Raw genomic sequence first — 17,574 nt, 5'->3', positions numbered from 1 at the left:
CATAGTAAAAGTTATGCATAACCATTGTACCACTTAATACTATTGTATAATCCAATTTACACTATGATACCGATGGTAATATAATGGTATTTCCATCATATTCTGATCACTACTATCATTGTACCATGATACCTTTTCATGTGGGCAGCCATTCATAATGAGGAACTGATTACTATTCATAATGAAGAACTGATCACCATTCATAATGAGGAACTGATCATCCTTCATAGTGAATAACTAATTACCATTCATGAGGAACTGATCGCCATTCATAATGAAGAACAGATCACCATTCATAATGAAGGTGATCCCTTTTTACACAAATGCATTATTGTAAAAGGTTTTACCAACTGTGGGACTTTGGGTTGGAGGTGCACTACCAGCTGATTCCACTGTTTCCCAGGAGGTGGCACTGTCTTGTGATCTTCTCTCACACTGGCAGACAGTTCTGAAATATCCAGCCTTCCTTGACCTTCTTGTGTTACTCCTTTTCTTGAATCTGTTTGGGGGGGGGGGGGGGGGGGGGGGTAAATTAGATTTGATATGATTTGTCTTAGAAATCAAACTTCGCTAAATGCAACAAGGGTGAAATTATGCCGATTGCGCTGAGATAATTTCACAAATTTCATTACAAACCATCCTCACCTTGAAGCCAGTAAAGTGGTTTGCTTTTATCTCTTTTTTAAATGTTTTTTTATTTTATTTTTATTGTCACAATATGAAGCAAATTGTTAGAGAGGGGAATGCTTTTCACGTCACACATAACTGGAGTGGGATGTGTGATTTTGACAACAATGTTAATTTTCATGTGGGATGGTGAAAAAAAGGAAAGCATGGCCCACCCTGTGAGGTGCTCTTGGTGATGACGGGCTCCTCTCTGCTCTTCTCTGCCATCTCGCGGTGTCTCGCGGTATCCAGCAGGGGGAGTGAGAGGCTCTTACTGTATATACTGGATTCACTAGGTGCTCTGCTGTTGCCCAGGCTGTTCTCACTGTAGCCAGAGCTCCTGCTGTTGCTGCTCTGCTCTGACAGGCTGTTCTCCCTGCTGGAACGCAGGGCCTGGGAGCAGAAAAACAAGGAGGGGTCATATAGCGAGAAGACATTTTCGGTTATGACTGGTAACCGATATCATTATGATGTGGTCTGTAGATAAACAAGATTGACAACGGTGTATCTGATTCAGAGCTGCACGCACGCACGCAGGCAGGCAGGCAGGCAGGCAGGCAGGCAGGCAGGCACGCACGCACGCACGTACACACACACACTCGTGCTGCACATGCAGGAACACATCCTTTGTATTCTAGTATAGTTAATTTGGTTAGATGCTGGAATGTCTGATTGAGACCTTTTTATGTCTCCTTGTGGCCTCAGCTTGCATTTCTGATAGCAGGCAGACATTTTAAAACGGCAAGCATAGGCCACCGCCTGGCGAAGATTTGCACTCTACTGAGCACATCTTTCTAGCTGTCCATGTATTGTCAATTAGCTAAGAGTTTAGCAGTTAGCGTTATATTAGGCTATTCTTGCTTGCTAATTTTGTTGCAGTTCTACGTTGACAGGAGATGAACTACAAGGCAGTGTTGCAGTCAAGCATGACAGTAATGGTCCGACTGCTTAATCAGACTAATTTCAATTAACCTCTGCATTGTACACATATAAAGTTGGCTTCATGCACTGCTGTATCCACTAGAGTTAGGCTTTCAAATGGCCATTTGTTGGAAAGTAACTCTTATCAAGTGGAGAGAAGCAGTGTAGACTGTCTGCTACTTGTGAGTGTGATACTCTATCGCCATCCTGTGGCGTTTCAAGGCAAAATGCACACAAACAAAAACCAACCAACCAACCAACCACCCCATAGAGAGCTGTGACTATTGATGTGCGAGTGCTTACTATACACCTAATAAATTAAACACCTAGCTTCTCTTCCTCTTAGTTACCTTGTTACGGGTTGTTGACACAGACGGTTCCTTCCCCGGTGCCCTGCAGGGGGTGCTGTTGGAGCTGATGACCGCTGACACACGCAGGGGAACGGACACGGCGAAAGGTTCCGAAATGTTCAGGGCCTTGCGCTGATGCCGAGGGGACAACTCCAGTGGGAAGAAGTTCCCAGGGAAGGAGGGCCTCGACGAGCTGCTGTGGGAGGAGCCTGAGTAGAGCATCCTCCTGTTTTTAGGGGAAGTGGGCTTGTAGCCACTGAGGTTGTCACTTTTGAACACTTTGAGTTGCTCCGGCAGGGCTTTTTGTTGTGGGGCTGAGGCGCCTGGGGACCTGGAAACACAACAAGGTTAGAGGTTAAACAGGGTCAACAGAGTCCTATAATAGTGGCAGATGAAAACAAATGTACCCTTTCTTGTTTTGTTTTTTATTGGTTTCTCAGAATCCTTGAATTCAAGAACTGTCTAAAGCATTCAGTGGCCAGCAGCCATCTTTTCATCTATTCATCATCATTCATATATAATGTTCTGATTGTACCTTACACTGGGCCAGCAGAACCACCCGATATGGGAAATTAAACAACATCTACAGCTACATTCATATTTGTCAACTGCAAGCTTAAACCATTTACATTTGACATTTTGTCATTTAGCTTTTAGCCAAAGCTAAGTTCTGTACAACAGGTCAGCAGGAAGGGTCCCCATCGTTAATGAGGCAATGGGATTTATTTTTATAGGAGACAACATACTACCAGATTTCCTATTACCCTCTCAGAATATCAAAGTTAGCACAGACATTAAAACGACTCAATAATGAAAACACAGACAATAAACTACTTGATAATGAAAACACAAAATTAAACAACTTGATAATGAAAACACAAAATTAAACTACTTGATAATGAAAACACAAAATTAAACAACTTGATAATGAAAACACAAGACATTAAACGACTTGATAATGATAATGAAAACACAGACATTAGCACAACTTAAAGGTGTAATAGTGACACTGGATCAATTACCGTGCTGTGAACCCCCTCTGAGTTCTGCCGGGGCTGCAACCACCTGCCGCACCAGCAGCGCTTCTGTTCCCTCTCCGGTCCAGCGCTGTCTCCTGGTCACCCAGGTCATACAGAATATCAGACTCCAGTGTTCTAGATCTGACATCTGGAACCAAGATGTTGTTGGTGCTACTGAAGCCTTGTCCACCTCTGTCATCATCTGTGAATAAAAGAAAAGATAAGAAGCACATGAAAATGTCATTGCCTACAGTACTTCGACTTCTGGGTTGATCTTATGTGATTTATAGACCTGAGGAGTGAGGTTCCACCTGTGATTTCCCCCCATTGAAGATCAAAACTGTAAGTATATTACAGTATTAAGCCAAACACCTTATTGTGTAGGTGTCATAATATTTGATGGAGGCATATATTATTTAATTATACTGTTACAACCAATAAAGGTTAATGGTTTAACTTAATCTTTGAGAGATAGTGTTTTATATCATATCTTTACTCATTTCCATGGTAACTACTACAGTACCCATATGCCTTGACATGCCTCGCCAATCTTCCACCAATCACAACAACTACCCCGACATGGCAGAGTCATGTCAGGTAATCAACAGTATATAATTCAATATTGTATTCTGTCTGTTGTTTTAACTATTTCCAACATCCTCTCAGCGCAGCAGCGTTCGCTTGAGAGTCGAGACCAGTCTTCAAATGCAATTAACCCATTCCTGGAAAAAATTTGTTTTGCATTAAGGTACACAGTTACATTTCATTCTTACTTGCGTTCTGCTACGCTGTTTTGGACAACTCATCAATACTTATTGTATTTACTGAAAGCTTTTTGCCACATGCACCTTCATTTACCCGGCCACGCCCATTTCCAGTTATGTATATAAGCATGGAGCATGGCCGTACTCATCCTTCCCTCATCTTTCATTCGGAAGTGTTTTAGCTACAGGCACGCTTGATGGTGGAAGTTTCTCTCTTTTTTTTTCTCTTAGTATTATTGCTGTTTTTCGTGAGATGGCATCGCCACCGACACCCGAGTGGCCTTTCTTGGGGCTCCACCAGCGCTTCCTCGTTACAACCTCCGCCGTTCGCCGCGGGGGCTCCCTACTCCCGCGTTCATGGCGAGAGGGTGAGCCCCGGCAGCGTGCGGCACCGAGTGCATGCCGCCCGGAGGCCGTTGAGCGCCCCTCACTCGTGAAGAGGATCTCCGGCCCCGGCGTCTCCATCAGCAGACCCCTGACCACGGGCGCGGTCTCTCTGGTGGCGGACGACTTGCGGTGCAAGCTCTCCACCTCCGCTTGCTCCCGCCGTTCGGTGGTGAGCGGGTATGGCGGATGGTCGGATGAGGAGGAAGAGTACGTGGGACCGGACGCTTTCGGTTCTGCGGAAGAGCTGGTGCCAGAGGGGGACCTTGCGCTCTCCTGCCATCACATCCGAGAGGATTACATGGAGGAGGTGGGGGGTTTCCTCTTTGATGCCTCACTGGCAGAGTCGGGGCCCGGTGCCCTGACCCCACGTCGAGAATACCTCGCTGGCAGAGTCAGGGTTCAATTCCCCGACTCCATGGCGAGATGCCTCGTCGGCAGAGTCGAGATTTAGTACTCTGACCCCGCAAGACGTAAGCGCGGAGGAAGAGAGGCAGCAGATGGAGCGCACCTCGAGGGGAGAGCCCAGCAGCGTACCCCGGCCTGGTACCTCCGCCTACCCTGCGCTCAGGGGGACAGGTAGGGACCTGCAAGCTCCCGCTGCACCCCCGACCCGTTCTCCCAGACCACCCATGGGGACAAGCGAGGACGCGCCGCACACGGCAGGAGGTAATGGGCGTGGGACTGAGCCTAGGCTGGGTTCCCCCTCCCCCACCCCTCTCTTCTCCTTTTCTCTTTCACCTAACCCCCCGTTTCCCCCCCCCCCAAAACTACGTTCCTTTCAAATAAAAATAGCCTCTTTTGAGAGTCACAGGGTTTTTTGTTGAAACAACGTGTAGTCATTTCACTAATGTGTTTTGTGTATGCCTCGAACGGAGTGACAATGAGGGCTCCGCTACCTTTTTTCTGATAAAGTAAAAATATAGCAGGCGGCAATTCTTGCTTATGAAATGGAGCCGTGGGGACTCATGTGGACACGTTTTAAACAAACGTAGACCCAGAGCCCACGGTTGGTGGCTAGTTATCGTGTTTTGGCTTTTCAAGCAATAAAGCGAGCATATGCTTGCATATGTTTTTCGCTTGTAAATCAACACATGGCTAGAGACACTACTCCTTTTTCACCTTGTATGTTTTTCACTTTACATGGGGTTGTTTGGGGGGGGGGGGGTATAAACTCTTCCTCTTGGGTGTGTTGTATCAATTTGGTGAAATTCTGACAGGTGCGGGTAATGAGTGCTCTCATCACTAGGGGATCCCCTGTACACACTAGCGCGATGACGCACGTACATGGGATTACGCTCTGTCAGGCTGGGCTGATGTCCTCAGCATCCTCAGCGTCCAGCAGACATTGACATATCCTGCTCGTATGCGATGCGAAAATAGGGGCTCTGTTCCCCCTCTGGCGTTGGGCCGCGTTACTATTCCTGCGGGGAAGCGTAAGCAGCCCGACATGTCACCTCTCGTGATAGAGGCTGATACCCAGGTTGTTTTTTGGTTGAAACAAACGTGCAGTGATGTCACTCAAATATGTTTGAACGTGCACCCGAAACGGGATATAACAAGGGTTATCCTATATCCATAATAATAATAATAATAATAATAATAATAATAATAATAATAATAATAATAATTTCTTACATTTATAAGTGACTCCCCAGGTCTATAGTATGATTTTAAATGCATTCTATGTACTACGCTGCATCTTCAAGAAATATAATAATAATATAATAATAATAATAATAACAATCCCCCCCAAAAATAAAGCTGATCTGTTATCTGTTAATCTCACACATATCCCAAAATGGTTTGAGAATAATTTAGTTAAATAATTGAAATGTGTGATGTAACTATGATATCACATATTCCAGAAAGTATTAAATACAGCTCAGTGAAATTATAAATTAACACGTTTCTGGGCTCCGACCGCTGAGTGCCAAAAACGTGTTAACACGTTTCTGGATCGTTTTCGATATTTTTATTCATTATCCACCCAGGGAGCCTGTTGTTACCATAGGGAATGAGTCTGAGGTCGCCAAAGTGCAATACCGGCCGCATCCAGCTAGACGGCGGTATTGAGCACCCTTTGAAACCTTGTATCTTGGCCTGTGCGTCGATCTAATGGGTCCGGATCGTTTTTTTGTGTGCTCAAGCTCAGCGGTTATAGCGGTCAGATTGAGAAGAATCAAATGCTCCCGACGCATGATGTGTGGTGGATTATGTTGGCGACACGATGGACATCACTACTTGGAATCGCGATCAGATAATTGGAATATTCTTTTTGGGGTACATCCTAGTCAAGGTAAGGGCTATATGATATCAATCTTGCGTTGATTCAAGCATGTCTTCAGCTCGATCCGAACGTGTGTCTGTAACATTAGTCCACAACGTATGCCATTGGTGGCGATAAAAGCATCAAAAAACGACCCCCCCCCCTTCATGCATTCATGATGAAACATAATACCTAGATATAGATTTGATTTGAGAATAATAGCGGGTCCAGGCAACGGTTATAGTATATTATTACATGGCGTTTTCATATTCGCCGAAATGCTTGCTTGTGATTGGTCAATAGCCCCCCGACAGCGGTCATTATTTTTCAATAATGACCGCTGTTTTTTCAATAATGACCGCTGTGCGCAGCTGTTAGCAATCAAGCCCACTGACACACACTGTTTCAGTGCAATTAGACACTGCCGGTGTTCTGCCGGCGATGACGGGGGCGGAGCGACGAGCGGAGCCAGAACACAGCGGAGCGAACAGAGGCTGCCCGCGATAATAATAATCACTTTATTTGGGCTGACAGAGCCACAGAACAACTGCGATTTGTCAAATGAATTAGGTATATTGTTAGTAAGTTAGCCATGTAATAAGCGGGATAATGTATAGCTTTACTCGGTCATTGTCGCAAAATAATTGACCTTCACTGACGTTTAAAACACCTCGCCGAAGCGGCTCGGTATTTTAAACTACGTGTCGGTCAATTATTTTGCGACAATGACCTCGTAGCTATACATTATCCCTTACATAAGGCTATAAGGCTATTCCTCAGCATTTCAGGAATTACCCCAGACCGATCTAAAAACATACTTATATTCACCACAGTATAACGCGTGAATGTATGTATGGAAAAATTATCTCTTTTTTGCATCTTGCCCGGAAGAAAGTCACTGGCAAATGACCATAGTATTGTATCCACCCGCAGTCTCACAGTCCAAACAGGGCCAATGGACTAGCTGGGAAAACCTGGAGCATCGTAAGCTCACATGGAAGGATCTTTCGGAGATGGAAGGAAGCCAAATCAGCTTCATCATCAGAGCCACCTATGATGTTCTCCCCACGCCCAAGAACCTAAACCAGTGGTTTGGAGAAGATCCTTCTTGTGCGCTTTGCAAAACCCCCGCAACACTGAGGCACATCCTCACCGGCTGCAAAACCAGTTTGTCCCAAGGGCGCTACACCTGGAGACACAACCAGGTCCTAAGACAACTGGCAATCACCCTGGAAGGAAGGAGAACTACCAACAATGCCCTCCCTCCCCCAATGCCTAGACACTCAAACACCACTTCTTTTGTAAGAGCAGGACAGCTCCCAGCAAAGCCATCTGCAAGGAGGTAACCCTCCTGGACACTGCCCGGGACTGGAGAATGCAGGTTGACTTGGACCAGAAACTAATCTTTCCGCCTGAGATAATTACAACTAACCTCAGGCCGGACCTGGTCTTGTGGTCAACCTCCCAAAAGTCTGTATTCATTGTGGAACTAACTGTACCATGGGAGGCTGCAGTTGGTGAAGCATATGAACGTAAACGACTGAAGTACTCCGACATAGCAGCCGAGGCAGAACAACGCAGCTGGCGTGCCCAGGTGCTTCCGGTGGAGGTTGGTTCTAGAGGATTTGTTGCCATGTCCACAACCAAGCTTCTTAAGGGGATGGGAGTGCGAGGACAGGCGTTCCGACAAGCTGTGAAAACACTGTCAGAGGCTGCCGAACGAAGCAGCAGATGGCTATGGATTAAGAGAAAGGACCCCAACTGGGCTGCAAAATGACCATAGAGGGGTAAAAGCAGAGGGGGGCACACCTGGGACGCCAGGTGTTGCCGTTGAGCCCTCCGGAGGTGTCGTGGGCCTGTCAACGAAACACCAATGAAGGAGGGTGCCCACCTGAAGACTCCAGTGAAGCTTTTACCACTACCCCATTCAAAAAAGTGCTGATTATCTAAGGGATTGTAATATCTAGTCCTATAAGCTCAACTGATAAACTGGAGAAATCCAGTGACTGCTGTGAAAGTGCAGCTGACAACAAGGGAAAGACCATGTGAAGGCTTGGAAAGACAGCTGACAGGAAGGAAAGACCCCAACAGGGCTGTCATGGACTAGCTATCCATGATGGCAGGCTCCGTCGCTTAATTAAGTGCACAAAAGCCACCCCTCATTGCTACGAAAAGTCTAAAGAGAAAAACACCCCTAGAGTCTGCAAGAGCGGGGGCGGAAGATGACTCATCGGCTGACCACCCGGTAACTGACCCTGGAATGAACATGACGACGAACCAGATAATCGGCACATCAACTGAAGGACAGGAGCACAGAGTATGTAGCTGTAGCTGGTCCAAGGTAACATCCATCAGAGGCATACGAATACATCAAGGCCGGATGAAGTGCTTGAAGAAAGTGAGGCCGGGACCTCGCATTGACCATTATCTTCTGAGAGAAAGGTCAAGTCAGGCGAGTGAAGCTCAGCGGCAGGATTTAACCCACAGTCCACCGAGCATCAGTATCCCAGTGGCTGAAAGTAATTCAAGCACATCAGAGAACTTGGAACCAAGTCACTTGCAACCTTCTTTGGAGAAGAACATGCAAGGCCACAGACCTCATGTGAAGTGGCCAAAGTCCAGCAGCAAGAAAGAGTGGGCGACAATCGATGCAGACCTGATCAAAATCCTGGACAGAATCAAAGGAACAGTGGAAAAGAAACTGGATAAAACGGGCGATCTGATCTATTTCTATGGAGCAGAAAGGTTCGGAAAACAAAAGAGACAGGAAAGAAGGACATGACACCAACAACCCCTCCCAAGTCTAGAAGGCAGCAAGAAATCCAGCGCCTTGTCAAAGAGAGAAGGGACTTGAGGAAGCAATGGAAGAGAGCCTTATTGGAGGAAAGAGTGGGCATCGACCTCCTGCAAACAGACCTGAAGGGACGCCTGGGAAGACTGCGGAGAGCTGAAAACCTCAGGACTCTACGCAAGAGGAAGGAAAGAGCGAGAACATCCTTCTACAAGGATCCCTTCAGATTTGTGAAAGGACTCTTCACAAAGGAAAAGAGCGGGTCACTTAAGGTGCCAAAGAGGGAGTTTGAGGACCATCTGAAAACAACTCACACAGACAGCAAAAGATATGAACAGAGGGAACTACCACCAGACATGCCACCAATTCCTCAACCAGAACACCAGCTGGATGACTGTCCTCCAAGGTGGAGGGAGGTTGAGGAAGCAGTGAGGAAGGCAAGGGAAGCTTCAGCTCCAGGACCAAATGGAGTTCCATACCGGCTGTATAAAAACTCCCCAAATATCTTACGCTATCTGTGGAGGCAAATGAAGGTGATGTGGACAAAGCAAACCATCCCAAAAGCGTGGCAAAGAGCAGGGGGAGTAGTAATCCCCAAGGAGAAGGATGCCTCAAACATCGATCAATTACGGCAGATCAACCTGCTGAATGTTGAAGGGAAGGTCTTCTTTAGCATTGTTGCTAAAAGGATGACAACATACCTGAAGCAAAACAACTTGATTGACACATCTGTGCAGAAGGCCGGCATTCCTGGTTTCTCAGGATGCTTGGAACATACAAGCATGATATGGCACCAAATCCAATCTGCCAAAAGGGAAGGAAGAGACCTGCACGTCTTATTCCTGGACCTAGCCAACGCTTTTGGATCCGTCCCCCATTCTCTCATCTGGACAGCCTTCAACTTCTTCCACATCTCAAATACCATCACAAACCTGGTGAGAAATTACTTCCAAGATCTGCAATTCTGTATCAAAACAACAGAATACACAACATCATGGCAATCTTTGGACGTGGGAATAATGGCTGGATGTACCATCTCCCCACTAGCCTTCACCATGGCAATGGAAGTGGTCATTCAAGCTTCCAAGTGGGTTGTGGGAGGAGAACGTCTGCAATCTGGACAGCGTCTACCTCCTATTCGCGCCTACATGGATGACATGACCACCTTGACCTCAACCATAGCATGCACCAAACGTCTGCTGGGAAAGCTTCATGCCAACATTACATGGGCACGGATGAAGTTCAAACCCAGAAAATCCAGGAGCATATCCATCGTCAAAGGAAAACTCGTGGACCAGAGGTTCCACATCAAGGATACACCCATTCCAGTCAAGAGCCTAGGGCGATGGTACAACGCGAGCCTCAAAGACTCAGACCAGAGTGATCAGCTGAGGGAAGAAACCATCAAGGCCTTGTCAGCATAGACAAGACCTTGCTCCCTGGAAAGCTGAAACTCTGGTGCCTGCAGTTTGGATTGCTCCCCTGCCTGATGTGGCCTCTAACGGTCTACGAGATCCCCATGACCAAAGTCGAGAAGCTGGAGAGGACAGTCAGTTCATACATCAAGAAGTGGCTTGGCCTCCCGCGTTGCCTCAGCAACATTGGCTTGTATGGACACGGGCCCTGGAATTGCCTGTCTCTAGCCTCATAGAGGAGTTTAAATGCACCAAAGTGAGGCTGAACATGACCCTGACCGAGTCTCAAGATGAAGTTATTCCGAGCGGCTGCTCCCAGACTGGCAACTGGGAGGAAATGGATCTCATCTGAGGCCGTACAGCAAGCAAAATCTGCTCTCAGGCATGGAGACATTGTAGGACAGGTGCAGCATGGAAGAGGTGGGTTTGGACTTGGGACAAGTCGACCCACATGGCACAAGGCAACATCAACCCAGAGGAGAAAGCTGGTGGTGGCTCAGGTTCGGCAACAAGAGGAGGCAGACAGATGCGCAAAGTCAGTCTCACAGTCCAAACAGGGCCAATGGACTAGCTGGGAAAACCTGGAGCATCGTAAGCTCACATGGAAGGATCTTTGGGAGATGGAAGGAAGCCAAATCAGCTTTATTATCAGAGCCACCTATGATGTTCTCCCCACGCCCAAGAACCTAAACCAGTGGTTTGGAGAAGATCCTTCTTGTGCGCTTTGCCAAACCCCCACAACACTGAGGCACATCCTCACCGGCTGCAAAACCAGTTTGTCCCAAGGGCGCTACACCTGGAGACACAACCAGGTCCTAAGACAACTGGCAATCACCCTGGAAGGAAGGAGAACTACCAACAATGCCCTCCCTCCCCCAATGCCTAGACACTCAAACACCACTTCTTTTGTAAGAGCAGGACAGCTCCCAGCAAAGCCATCTGCAAGAGTGGAGGCAACCCTCCTGGACACTGCCCGGGACTGGAGAATGCAGGTTGACTTGGACCAGAAACAAATCTTTCCGCCTGAGATAATTACAACTAACCTCAGGCCGGACCTGGTCTTGTGGTCAACCTCCCAGAAGTCTGTATTCATTGTGGAACTAACTGTACCATGGGAGGCTGCAGTTGGTGAAGCATATGAACGTAAACGACTGAAGTACTCCGACATAGCAGCCGAGGCAGAACAACGCGGCTGGCGTGCCCAGGTGCTTCCGGTGGAGGTTGGTTCTAGAGGATTTGTTGCCATGTCCACAACCAAGCTTCTTAAGGGGATGGGAGTGCGAGGACAGGCGTTCCGACAAGCTGTCAAAACACTGTCAGAGGCTGCCGAACGAAGCAGCCGATGGCTATGGATTAAGAGAAAGGACCCCAACTGGGCTGCAAAATGACCATCGAGGGGTAAAAGCAGAGGGGGGCACACCTGGGACGCCAGGTGTTGCCGTTGAGCCCTTCGGAGGTTTCGTGGGCCTGTCAACGAAACACCAATGAAGGAGGGTGCCCACCTGAAGACCCCAGTGAAGCTTTTACCACTACCCCATTCAAAAAAGTGCTGATTATCTAAGGGATTGTAATATCTAGTCCTATAAGCTCAACATAGGTATAATATAGAACAGGGGTCAGCAACCTTTTTGACATGGAGTGCCTGTTTGAAATATAGTTGTAACTAGTGTGCCTCAACAATATTCCATGCATTGTAATTTTTTTCTCATAATCAGGTATTTTTAATGATACTTTTTACATTATTACATCATTATTGTTATTGTTATTATTAACAATATTATTATGATGGTTGTATCAACCCTAAATCTGAGTTGGGGGGGGGGGGGGAATGCAATGCAGACAAACAGCTGCATACAGTGCGACCATTTCACTCACATTTGACCTTTCATTTTTGGACACATCACACACCATCGGTGTGTGTACTGTACGTGTGCTGTCATAGCTCCACCTACAGGCCTAATGGAGAACACCAGGATGTGAATGGACGGTGAATGTGAGGTATATCGTGTAAATAAGTTTTGATTGATCGCAAGACTACACTGTAAAAAAATAAATAATAATAAGTTAACAGAACTTAAAAATATTTAGTTCAGTTACTGTGCATTAAGGTTTTCAGTTTTCAATCCATAATAAGTTAACAGAAAAATAAGTACACAACCACATTATTTCAACCTAATAAAACTATTTTTTATTGTAATTGTTTTAAGAACACAAGTTGACTTGGTAATACTCACATTTTGAGTAAAAGAAATGGCTTTTAACATGTGCAATGTTCAATGAAATAGAAAAATAAATAATAAAATGTGTTGATTAATCCCACTGGTCACAATGGTGACCGTAATAATGTTTTTGTTATAAGGCTCTAAGAACAAATATTTTGTCTTAAGTCCGTTGGTGAATGAGACCCATTGATTTCTTGTGTATACTTTTCATACAGTCTCCAACTTCTAGTCCCACCTGTTGGTAGCGAGCACAAGGAATCCATGCTTCTGGCTGGACGAACGCTCATCTTTTCTGGGAATAAATAAGACAATTTCACATTATGGCATGTGTCTCTGGAGACCCTAATAACCCCTTAAAATAACCTTATTAATGAAATTAGAATTAAGGTAAATTAACAAAGAAATTAAGTAGAATTGTGCATGGAATGTCAAATTATGGTTGCAAAACCCCAGAATTGTACCCTTAAAAACAATTACAACCCCTTCTTAATTTACCCTGATATTACTGATTATGTTGTTTAGGTCTAGGTTTTAAGAACCCCTTTGCATAGATTGCATAGATTTGTAAGCATTTGTAAGTCCTTTTTATGGATGATTGTTCCCTAGTGTGTACACTGGATGTTTAAGAATTGTAAGTCCTTTTTAGGGATGGTTGTTCCCTAGAGTGTACACTGTAGATTTCTAAGAAATGTTAAGTCCTTTTTTATGGATGGTTGTTCCCTAGTGTGTACAATACCTGTCCCCCCTCCTTTCCCAGTTTATTAGGCCTTGGCCTCCAATACACCAGAATGCCACTTACCTGAGATGGGTCCTCTGATAAACACACTACCATTACGACTCAGTCTGCCCTTGGAGTCCTTGCCCAGGCTGAAGATAGACTTCCACTTCTTTGATTTCTCAGAAAGCTTTCTCCTAATAGATAGAAAGATGAAGTGAGAGAGAGAGATAAAAGGGTACGTTAGACCTACATGGGGTTGGGTATCATTTGCCGTGTATTGTTAACTTTTTTACACAATGAGTGGTTGTCTCAACACTGAGAAAATGTGAAATATGTACATAGTGCAGTTTCTGCAGTTCTGCTATGACAAGAAGCCTCCCTCTTGAAATAAACCATTCAGAATTGCAGCCACAATGACAACTCGTATGTGTGTGTGAAGAAATCTTGGAAAAATGTATAAAATGGCAGCTTTCTCTAAAGTTGAAATTAAAACGTGTTTCTGAGAACATTTTGTTGGTATATAGACTGTAAAAGATTGGCGAGGCTTATGGGTATTGTAGTAGTTACCATGGAAACGAGTAGAGATTACGATATTAAACAAAATGTCTGAAGTTAAAACATTTACCTTTATTGGTTGTAGCAGTATAATAATTCAATGATATATTCCTCTGTCAAAGATTATGAACCTACACAATACGGTTTGGCTGTAATACTTATAGTTCTGATCTTCAATGGGTGGCTACATGGGGGGAAATCGCAGGTGGAACCTCACTCCCCGGTCTATTGCACTTTGTTTACCTTTTTTGTTTTGATTTGATTTGTGTGTCATTTGTGTGAGTTGGAGTTTAGTAACTTATTATACTGTGAATTTCTCCAGATCTCTCTTGGTAGAGCCTGAGGTGTGACCAGCAATAGCAATTGAATTTGAATTAAAGCAACATGCCAACATTAAGGTAAATGTTAACACTTTAATCGCCGGAGACGCCGAAACTCGTCATTCCCCGCCATGCTCATTCTGCCGAAGACGGCGTAACATGTCTTTGATATCAATATTTCAAAAATCTGTGATCGAAATCATATTTCTCCCCCGGGGACCTGAGATATACTGCTGAGCTCCACTCAACTCTCTAACGGTTCAAGAGCGCCATCTGGTGGCCGATCGGCAGATCGCCCAACAGGAAGTGATCTGTGGATGAAGTGGTGCTCACCCATATTTCGTCCGGGCACTCGCTATCGTTAGAGGGACTCCATCTTGACACAGTGAACACCGATCGGTGCAAATAACTCGATAAACAACATGATTTGGACGTATATACTATTATACAACCTGGAAATGGATCGGGTATTTATACATCCCATAATAGGAATATCTCTGCTCCACGCTCATCGCCCAACAGCCCGAGGAAGCTATGGTAAGAATCAGCGTTTTTTTTAACGTGTTCCATATAAACTGCTCTGATGATCATATCACCCACACTAGATGAATGATATAACGTTGCCCACGGAATTATAAACGACCCCCCGCCCATCCGGTCAACATCAGATGATAAGTAGTAACTCCTAGAAGCACATCCAGTTGACATTTTTTATCTCGCACAGATTCCTACCAAACTGTATTTGATCATCAATATAATGCATTTAGGGCTATAAATCAAGTTCTGGAGAAAGCTGCAGAAAACGATAAAAACATACTTATACTTGTTTAGACCGTATTTTAGTATGAATATGTGAATGAAAAAGTATAACGTTGCTACACCCTGAACAATAGATATAGGACATTGAATGGGCCATAATAATGTCAATTTAAAAAAGTTATAGCCCTGCAAAGAAGGGGAACTTCTCCATAGACAAATAGAGCTGGCTAGGGATGGTAAATTATGAATTTAACCATGGCGATCAAAGTGTTAACGTCTTCTCCAGAGTCAGACAAGAAGATAGATACCAATCTCCTCTCTGTGCACAAATATGGACCAATAGCCTAGCTTAAAACTCCATGAGAGGTGTTTCTGGCCAACAGCTAGGCTAGCTGGTCCGTTTCTTCCTGCTTCCAGTCATTTGTGCTAAACTGGACTAGCTTGATTGATTGATTGATTGATTGATTGATTGATTGATTGATTAAAAACTTTATTAACAGATTGCAGAATGGGTATATACAGTACAGCTCAATACTAACAACTGCTAAGAGGATGAAGACCAGAAAAAGACTTTTGTCTTGTTTACATAAGGGTCCTCCATTTTCAATTCATCAAGACATTTATGACATACAAGACATACAAATATACGGTACTGTGTAAGAAAAAGAGATAATAAAAAATATATACATTGACATTTACCGGGGCCAGTTTCTAATTGCAGCCACCCGTAGGTGCTCTTTGAGAGTGGTTTTGAAGGAGGGTAGTGATTCACATTCCTTCACGGCTGTGGGTAGGGTGTTCCACATTATTCTGGCATAATTGCGAAACGTGTTTAGTCCTTTGTTTGAGCCGAATCTGGGTTGAACGTGATTTGATTCCCTCTGGTGTTGTGGTCGTGGACTTCACTGTCCTTTAGGAAGTAAATCGACAGGTACATGGGTATCTTAGTGGTGTAGTAGTGTATCTTGTAGACCAGGCCCATTGCAAGTTGCTGTACTCTGTCGTCTACTCTAAGCCATCCTAGATTGTCAAAATGGGCAGGGGTAAGGTGGGTTTTAGGAGTAAGGCCAAGCAGTAGTCTGACCAGTTTGTTTTGTGATGTTTGGAGCCTTGTTTTTAGGGCCTTTGAGGTGCTTTGGTACCATGAGGTGCAAGCATAGTCGTAGACACCTTGAATGAATGGTCCTGTTAGAGTCTTCAAGGTATTCTTATTTACCAGAGAGGAGATCCTGTACAAAAATCTTGTTCGTTGGTTGACTTTTTTGATTACATTTTGATTACATTTTGTCACAGGAAAGATTTGCCTCTAGGATGGAACCCAGGTAGGTAATTTCATCTTTCCTTGTGACAATATTGTCACCCACTGTAACAGAGAAGCCGTTGGCCTTGCTGAGTTTGCTATTTGATCCAAAGAGAATGGATTCCGTTTTACCCAGGTGTAATTATAGTTTGTTATCAGCGAGCCAGGTGCAGATTCTGCCGAGTTCAGAGCTGAGGGCTTTTTCAACCTGCAACTTGTCTCTGTCAGAGACCACCAGGGCAGAGTCGTCCGCAAACAGGAACAAGTTGCAGTCATAAGCTGATGACATGTCATTTGCATAAATTAGGAACAGTAAAGGTCCTAGTATGCTTCCTTGTGGAACACCACAGCTCACTGGGAGGAGGGGGGGGGGCAGTGTACCATTCACCTCCACCATCTGTTCTCTCCCCTCCAGGTAGGATTGCATGCAGCTCACTGATGAACTTGCAGCCAGATAACTTTCTACTGAACGCACAGTGAGGAAATTGGTATATATCTTCTGGACTCTGGAGAAGACGGTAAGCACATTTCCCATAATGTTGGCATGTAATAAACCCAAATCTATCTTACTTGCTGTCTGTTAGGTCTATGGCAGTGTGGTAAAAACCGGCAGCACTGGTATCAGGTAGACTATTCTCCCGTTGGCGCTCGCGGTGTGCCGGATGATTGGGGCCCAGCGAGCGTGCCTGGGCCTCCTCTAGACTCATCAGCTTCATGGGCCCACATTGTCCGCTGATGGGCAGTGTTGCATACTTCTCCCCGCACATCAAACTCGGCCCTGGAAAAAACAGTTTATTTATTTATTTATTTATTTATTTATTTATTTATACTTTATTTAAACTGAGAAGACTTTTCAACTTGACAACAATAACAAACATCTGAATTGTCTAAATAATATCACATTAAATAATACCATGGTATAATCCAATTGACACCATGATACTGATGATTTCCATCATATTTTGGTCACCACCAGTAGTTGTAGCGACCAAAGAAAATGATGGAAATACATGATACAGTGCAATGCAACACAGTACACCGCTGTACAGTACAGCATAGCATAGCAGAGCATATAGAAGTATTGAAGGGGAATCTTCTCAGGTTAAGAATTCATATGATAT

General features: G+C 44.9%; 1 protein-coding gene across 1 annotated transcript in view; it reads right to left on the bottom strand.

Moving 5' to 3' along the window:
• Nucleotides 1-17,574, bottom strand: part of arhgap31 (Rho GTPase activating protein 31) — a 57,887-nt gene that overhangs the window by 7,185 nt on the left and 33,128 nt on the right. Inside the window, exons 7-13 of the mRNA XM_084320677.1 lie at nucleotides 17,024-17,231; nucleotides 13,601-13,713; nucleotides 13,037-13,093; nucleotides 2,960-3,158; nucleotides 1,938-2,268; nucleotides 843-1,059; nucleotides 348-499 (exon numbers count right to left, since the gene is read on the bottom strand). Of these exons, the coding sequence (XP_084176803.1) occupies nucleotides 348-499; nucleotides 843-1,059; nucleotides 1,938-2,268; nucleotides 2,960-3,158; nucleotides 13,037-13,093; nucleotides 13,601-13,713; nucleotides 17,024-17,231 (1,277 nt within the window). The remainder of the gene's footprint in view (nucleotides 1-347; nucleotides 500-842; nucleotides 1,060-1,937; nucleotides 2,269-2,959; nucleotides 3,159-13,036; nucleotides 13,094-13,600; nucleotides 13,714-17,023; nucleotides 17,232-17,574) is intronic.

The sequence above is a fragment of the Notolepis coatsorum genome (genome assembly GCF_963971535.1).
Source record: "Notolepis coatsorum genome assembly, chromosome: 8".
NCBI classification, from domain to species: Eukaryota; Metazoa; Chordata; class Actinopteri; order Aulopiformes; family Paralepididae; genus Notolepis; species Notolepis coatsorum.
Note: the sequence above shows the minus strand (reverse complement) of the source record. Positions and strands in the feature narration are given on the sequence as shown.